This window comes from Gossypium hirsutum, chromosome D05 (assembly GCF_007990345.1).
Source record: "Gossypium hirsutum isolate 1008001.06 chromosome D05, Gossypium_hirsutum_v2.1, whole genome shotgun sequence".
NCBI lineage: Eukaryota > Viridiplantae > Streptophyta > Magnoliopsida > Malvales > Malvaceae > Gossypium > Gossypium hirsutum.
Window position 1 is genome coordinate 24,805,392 of NC_053441.1, and position 8,290 is coordinate 24,813,681.

An 8,290-nucleotide genomic window follows, 5' to 3' on the forward strand; every position below is an offset into this window, starting at 1 on the left:
GACTTAGCTCATACTCTCTATTTATAGAAAAATAACAAAAGTCTCAATTGAACAATATTTAACCAAAAAAATAATATTTTAATAGGAGAAAGCATACTCCCTCTAGGAGTAATATATGTGGGCGGTGGCAGCCCTCTTTTGGGACCAAGGTTTGCTACCCGCTGATATGTATGAGTATAATTATATGTGTTATCTAGCCTTTTGAATTTTTATATTTTTGTCTTGATAAAATTTGTACTCAAATTTCTAACAATGACTATGTCAAAACAATACTTTGCAAATGTATCAACTGTTACAACTCTACTAGTTTTTTTAGTAATAAAAACAACGAGAATGATGGGATAATTATGCGCCAAGTGAACCCAAAATTATGATCTCTTGTATTTTAATATCTATTTATTTACTTTGAATTCATGTACATTTTGGTTGTAACATCATTTAAATTTCCTGCAAAACAATCTCTATAATCTCAAAGCTAACAAATTGTTTTAGCTTTTGGCATCCCAAAAAGAAACAAAAAATAAATATAGAGTGCCATCAAATCAGAAATATTTGGCTTGCTTTTTCACTCGTTGATGGCTGTAAAAACAGAGCACCTCTCTCCATCTACAAAACCTTTGGCCTAAAAGGACTCTTGTGTTAACCCACTAGACGAGGCAGTCGTATGTTAACCCATGTTGCCTTCGTAATCTGCACTATGTTCTATATGAAGAAGTAGACTTGCCCCACCCTTGTCTACCCTTCTTCACTCTCAATTTGGACGCTAATGAAAAATATTGAAGCCTACGTGGTAAGAGCATCTGGAAGTGTTGATCGACATCCAAGGACCTTGCCACCTACATCTGGAAAGGTCTCATGTCCAGACAAGGGCCCTACTATACCACTACCATTTACCGAAATCGGGTATTTGAGTAGGTGCCCCTGTAATATCGTAAACTTGTTCTTCGAGTACCTTCTCCAATTTTCTTCAGCAATGTTGTTTACCATCCTCACACAATCCGAATTTTCAGGTTTATTAAACAAATCGTTCACCATGTGCATGTGTTCAGCCCATAGAGACATTCTGTACCCATAGACCTGCATGTTAATTGATTAGCATCATTTCACCAATATTAGGAAGGAAGAAAAGGAAAACAACATTAGGTGAAGATCCTTCACATGAAAGAGAATTGCAAAAAAGATCCTTATATTGGTTCATCCCAAGGGAAAACCAAGTATAAATACAAAATTAGGTGGCAAGAATGAAAAGTTCAAACCTGACCACGCGGCTGTCTCTTCTTTTGACTCCATGTATAATGGGGTTGGCATGCACCGATTGCTATCTCGGTGTCTCTTGAACCAGCCATCGATCGTTGATTTATATTGGCAGACCCCAATATCAGGTACTCGTCATCTACTATCATTGCCTTTGCGTGTACATAAACCATAAACCGTTGGAACCTTAGTGAAGTTGAAACCTGAAATAACAATTATAACTTCACGTTCTTAGCTTAGCTCCGTTTGAAGGTCTATTCAAATCATGCTCTAATAAACTACAGAACTTGTTTGATTACCGCATCACCAGTAGGAGATAATAGGCATGACTTAGACCAAGAATAGTCTGAGGGAATTTCTTCCCGATTACCAAGGCAATAGAAATTTAGATAGTCTTGTGGATGAGAATTCTCAATACGCATAGCTTTCAACTCTTTTGCTATGATTCCATACATCATTTTAATTGTCTGCCCCTGAAATATCAAATAACTAAGCTAAGGTATAATACAATGCCAAATCCAAGCGAGGGCTAGACATCACCTTACAAATCAATCATCTATATCATTCCTTGAAAAAGGAAAGAAAAAGGACCTGCCAAAAGAGAATTTCTTGCACAGATGTTGAAGAAGGGACGCCTTCAGGCCACATTGGTATAATAATATAAACTGCAAATCTCTCTTTTGCTCTTATCTTACTAGCAATCTTCAATGCCAACTCCATAGGAATTAAATTATCAGCACCTAACAATACCAGAAACAAGTTAATAACATTGAACTGAGACCGAGTAAAATAGACATCCTCTAGCACGAATTTTCTTGATAATTGAAACCGGTTGTTAAATTCACAATAATACTCCATTTCTGAATGGTCGAGGATGAAAATTATGCAGAAAAATAAATATTACTAAAACCTGCTTTGTAAGATGGCCAAGCATATGATGATCCAATGAAATATTGGTTCTCAATATATATGAAATGTTGAGCAGCTCGAATTGCCTGGATGTATGCTGTCTGAATGCTCTTGTCTATAACCAGATTTTTTGCACAAACAAGATTCTGAAGGAAAAATAAAGAATTAAACAATCCCATGTTGGAGAAAATTAAAATTAAATTGTCTATTACTTAAATTGTCTATTACTAACTCAAACTAGAAGAAGGATAATGGTTAGTTCAAATATAACAGACTTATGTTTCTTTATTCTAAAGAAGTAAGAATTAAAACCTCAGAATTTGCTTGATAAACATCTTTAGGAAACCCTTTCACAGATCCTGAATCTATAGACCGAAAAACCTGTCGATTTACAGAACCAACAAAGGGTTAGATCAAAATGATGTAGCTTGCTTGAAGAGGCATGTTGTAAGTACCTGGACGTTCCAATTCTCTGGATCTACTTCACTGCAAACCCATAGTGCAGGATCATCCGGTGAGATTGTGTCAGAAGGGCTTAGTATCCAAGAAATTCGGTCCAACTTTATTAAAACATCTTCATTCTTACAACCCCTTTTTAATCGTCGTCCAAGCTGGGCCCATTTCGTAGCTTTCCTCCAACGCTGCTCGAAGTTCTTAAGAATATCATAAGCAGCTGGTCCTTCAACCTTACAATGTAAGTCATGCCACGGTTCCCTGGGACACTTAATTCCTGCCTAGCAATTAAAAGAAAAATAAGAATCAGTAAGAGCAATCGATGTCAAGATTCTTCAAACTAATTGAAGATCATATGTACTGCACAAGATCAATTTGTATAGGTAGAGTTTGTAATAGTTGATATGGCTAACACAAATCCAATTTCAATCTAACAGATTAAACCAAATAACAATGAAAATAAATACTCACAGAAAATGTGGGGTTGTGAAAATCCTCTCTATATACAGTATTAAGATCGCGAAAGAGTCGATGTTCAGGTGTATCGTAGCGACCGTCGCAAAGGTCCAAGCCTCCTAAAAAGGCAGTAATCTTTCGATTATTTCCATACGCTAGAGAATCCACAATCACACATTTCTGATGGTGCGTAAAGAGGGTTCCAACAACCTGGATCACATGCAGCACAAAAGTCAGTACGTCCTTCAGTTCCCAATAATTATCCCTCTGTGTAGAAAGAATTAGTTCCAATTATGCAATAAGAACTGGACCATAGCATAAAGCATGCCTGTTGCTTGAAAATGCTAAGCTTACTGCTGGCATAACGAGGGGACAACACACATGTAACAGAAGAGTGCTTGAAAAACTTTCGAGTTTCTTCATCATGTGTTTGCATCAGTCCTGCCTGCCGTATTAAATAAAAAAATGAATATAAAAGCTCACACAATCTACAAAAAGAAAAACTTTAAAAATAAACAAGAGCAATGGTACAAATTTCCTACTAGAAAGACAATGACTTTGAAAAGTTTATATCAGTAATTGTTTATAATTTGGGGAGAATATCCACAAAGATTAAAATAGATAGAAGAAAATGCATACCGTGTTGATGAAGAACTTGCTATGGGAGGTCTTATCATCCCAAACCAATAGCAGAACTCTAACCCCTTCTTCCGATTTGTACTTGAGCAAATCCCCTAAACTCAAACTCCCACCTTTAGGCAGCGGCCTTGTGGGCTCTCTCACCAGCCTCACCTCATGAAAAACTGACCATCCCACAATGTAAACCATGTGGTGGGCTTCTAAAATCGCATGGCAAATGTCTTCCCAACACGGTTCATTCTTAAACACGGTTCCATTCTCCAACATAATTGGTGGTAATGTCGATTGCATAACGTGTGCGTCTTGGTACAAAGTAACAGAACCACCGCGTCGTGCAGGGAAATAACAGTTTCTTATTCCAAATTCATTCGAGTTTGTCGCCATTCCGTATTTGAAAAATGACATTTCTTCGCATTTGATGAATTTCATCTCTAGGTGAACCGCGCAGTCAGGTTTTGGCGGTTTTCCATAAGAGCTTATTATAGGGAACCAGCCGCTGATTATTTCACCTCTGAGGACCTCAACTGCTGGAACGATTGCCACCCCTATCAAATCAGCGCCGAACACATCATTGTCCTTGACGTAGAACTCGAATTGAGATGTTGGGTGGGCCAAGGGGATCTTGAAGCGCTCATTCCAAACAGGGTGTTGAGAATTTGAAATCACCCGTGTCCGCGCCACTGTGGCACCGGCTAGGCAAACCGTTACGTACGGGTCGCTGGTGATTATCTTACGGTGGCGATGGTTCTTCTTTCGTCTAGAAAATGGGTCAAATGGCGTGAAGCATCGTCTGAGACGCTCCGATAGTAAATCCATGTTTGGCAAGCATCGAGCTTCGATGATTTTCAACTCAAGGTCGCCATGCAGACATACAACAGCATTTGGAGTATCGCTCGACATTGAATCAAATCAAAATAATAATTAAATGAAAGACAATTTGAAAATTAAGTTGATAAATGTAAAAACTACAATGTCTTAACCTGAAGTCGGTTTACGTATGTTTTTTTCTGGTTGATTTTGTTGTTCTCTTTGCTTCGCATCGGCTATAACCGGAAGAACAACAACCCGCAAATCGGTTTGTTTTCTCCGACCATAGCCAACTGCGACAACCAAAGGCAAAACAGAAAATGAGAAGTTGTCGGATTTTTAAAATTTTAAAAAAAAATTATTAATATTATAATTCTTCTTTTGTTAATTATGTTTTTCATTTTACTTCATGCCGAACAATTTTGTTTAAAGATACACGTGCATGTCATTAATAAATGTGTGGGTATGGGGCATTTGACTATTTATATTTTAGGTTTGCAATTTTATCTTCCATTCATTATTTGAAATGATGAGCTTTAACATTTTCATTGTTGTCAGCCACAAGGTGGCAGCGCCAAAGCCCACGTTTTTTAAGTCTTAGTTTTGCATGCTTCATCATGCTTTCAAGTTCTTCAGATCATTGGTAATTAGTATTTTTGAAGACTTTTATTCAGACATCAATTTTGGTACATTTAGATTTATTTTAGGAGTTTATGAGAAATATTTCACTACATTCACCATTAAAACATGTCTTCATTTAAGTCTGGAGATCACTTAAATTTAAGTTGAATTCAAATTTATTAACTAGTATTTGTGGGCCTAAGTTTGTAGGTTAAGAGAGACGTTCATTCATAATTCGTCCCATGGATATCCTATGAGCTGATGGTTACTTTGAGAAAATTTAATTGTCTATGATGACTAGATCATGGATACAAAGACTGAAAAGCATTTGGCATGTGCAATGATGGACACGAAAGACTCATTCTTGAGGTTGTTTCATCATCTCTGAGATTTCACAAAAAGGTTGAGGGGAAGGGATACGAATTGTAGGCAACTGTCATGCTTGAATCTAGCCTAGAATCCGTTAACTTTTAAAACTTTAATATCTTTGTTTTCTTAATTCTGCTATATATAAATATATCAATTCAACTCAAAGGGGGAGCAGCAGGGGGATTTTTATCAAATATTTGGTTGATGTAAGATGGGATGCTAGAGTTGAGAGCTGATGGTTTCAGAGTGTTTGGAGGATTATAATTATTTTTGCACAGAGTTTGGTAAAAGGGTAGAGTGTTTGGACTCGACTTTATACAGGGGATAGAATGTCCTACTTGGGTGTGATAGGTATGATCCGACAATACTTTGTAAAGTCAACAGTAGAGTTACGAGAAGTTTTATTAGACATGATCAGAAAAGTCTTTAAGTGGAACTTGATGTGGCTTGGTGACAGTCCACATGACAAGCATATAAGAGTCTTTAATTGGGTGAACCCTTCTACGAACAAACCTCGACTCAGCCTAAGTGGTGACCTAACAAAGTACAATGGTCGAGATGGTTATATATGACAATTTCTCCCTCCCCAATCAAAGGGAAGGTTGTAAAGTGACATCCCTTAAGACAATAGTTTTAGGTGACACATCTTTTCTGAAGGCTAGTTAAGAATAATGAAGCCTGAAATAACAAAAGCGAACCTGAAAAACAAACTTAAAAAAAAAAAAACCCAAAAAGATGAACATGGAAGGAGGGAGCCTGAAAAGGCAAAAGGCATAACCAATTTTTTTTGCAAAAGATATACCATATCAATGTAATTTCTTACACTGGCTTTTGTTTTAAAAAAATCATTTGAGATTGGTCACCAAAAAGTTGCTTGAAATGTATGTAGAATATATGTTACTATGCCTAATTAACATATTTGTTTGATAAATTTTTAATGAGATATTATTAACTTTAAAGTATTACTTAGTTTTTGTTTAGGTGGGAATCAAATTTGAAAAAATCGAAATTATTGAAAAGGTGAGTTGTGGGAAGACTTTTGGCATAAGAAAAATCAATGAATGTACAAGATATTTTTATTTTTGGGTTTAATTATAAAAATAATACTTTTAAGATACTCATTAGGATTGTTTTATTTTTTAGATTTTTTATGGAAGCTAAGTTTAGGGTTGTTCATTCAGTAAAGGTTAATTGTAGGGTGGTTTCCGTAATTAATTTACATATAGAAGGATGGTGGTCTAAGATTGTTCCTCGATCACTATAACTGACTTATCGGTTGAAGAAAAAGATCTATTGGGAACGACTAGTTCAAAATCAGAGTCAAACTCATGCCTGAAACTAGATCGTTGTCTCATCGGTTTATTCAATCTTTATTTCATTCTATTCGTTCTTTTAATTATTTTAATTATTTTAATTTTAGTCAGATTTAATCCCTTTTATTTTTCGTATAAGTTAACACACATCGGGGATATAAAAGCTATTTCTTGCACAATATCATTAAAACAAATGATAATTTTAGATATGTAATGCTTATAAGATCAACTCTACTCCGTATACTACTATTTGATGAATTTGACACCCATCACTCCTCGATTCTCAAGTTTGTCCATCTATTATATTGTTCCACGTAAAGAGGTGGAATTTTTGGAATTTCCACGTAAATCTTCCAATTTAACATTATCATTTTTACCGGTTACACTATTGAAAACACGTCTACCTATTTGGTAATATATATATATATATATATATTATTCTGCATTCTTGAAGTAAGACATTTTATGTCATAGCAAATTATATAATATTCCATTAAAATTAAAAGGGTAAAAAAAAAGTCATAAAATATATTAAAAGAAATATTCTTAACCATAGTTTCTTCAAAATCAATATCTATTTAAATAATGTAATTAGATCACATTAAGATTTTTTGAATTTTTTTACTTAATCCAATATTTTATTCAATTATAATCTCACGATTTACTGCTCAAAAATATGAGAATAAATAATCAAGATATATTGATAAAAAAATCTAACAAATAAATTAAATTATAAAAAGAGTTAACAGTAACTATTATTATTTAAATAAATTTAATAATTAGATTATTAAAATATTTATTTGTATAAAAATTAGAAGGTGTTGTAAAATTATTTCAATTTTACAATAATATAAATAAATGCTTCCTCTTATTAAATATAATATGATTTATAAAGGAAGCTTCCATGTGATTTCTGCCGGAGAACGTGGCTGACCTACAACGCATATCTAAATTAGTCTTAAGGGCTTTTAAGTAAAGTTTGGTCATTCAATTTTGAAGTAAAATAATAAGTAAAGTGCTAAACGGATAAACGTTAACAAAAATGTTGAATTTTGTGTTTAAGACTTAACTGCGATGTAATTATTAAGATAATGATTATATTTATAATTGTCAAGTATTTTATTCTTTAAATGGAATGTAATTATAATTTTAAAGAAATAAAAATAAAAAGGCTTAAAAGTTATCATGTGTAATTATATTTTAATTCTATTAGATAGTATTTGAAAAGTCACGTAGTAATTAGATTTTGGTGTAATTGTTTATAATTATATAACAATAACATGTTTAAGTAATTATTGTAATTAGTGAGTCCCACTAAATTATGTGTAATTAAAGCACTCTAATTATACTTTCCAATTCTTAAGGAGAATGTGAGAATCGAGGTAATTAAGCATGTAATTACACCCAAAATAGATTTTTTAAAATATATTTTTTATACAAGTTTGAATTATAAATTTTTATATTATAAT

General features: G+C 33.9%; 1 protein-coding gene across 1 annotated transcript; it reads right to left on the reverse strand.

The window, feature by feature from the left end:
* Positions 1–381: 381 nt before the first annotated feature.
* LOC107904983 (phospholipase D delta) lies at positions 382–4,869 on the reverse strand. Its single transcript, XM_016831525.2, has 10 exons — positions 3,712–4,869; positions 3,401–3,517; positions 3,088–3,282; positions 2,619–2,897; positions 2,476–2,544; positions 2,165–2,309; positions 1,846–1,994; positions 1,554–1,727; positions 1,257–1,457; positions 382–1,077 (listed from the first exon to the last, which is right to left on the reverse strand). The coding sequence occupies exons 1-10, from the start codon at positions 4,609–4,611 to the stop codon at positions 784–786; spliced, it is 2,523 nt and encodes an 840-aa protein (XP_016687014.1). The 5' UTR covers positions 4,612–4,869; the 3' UTR covers positions 382–783.
* Positions 4,870–8,290: the final 3,421 nt, after the last annotated feature.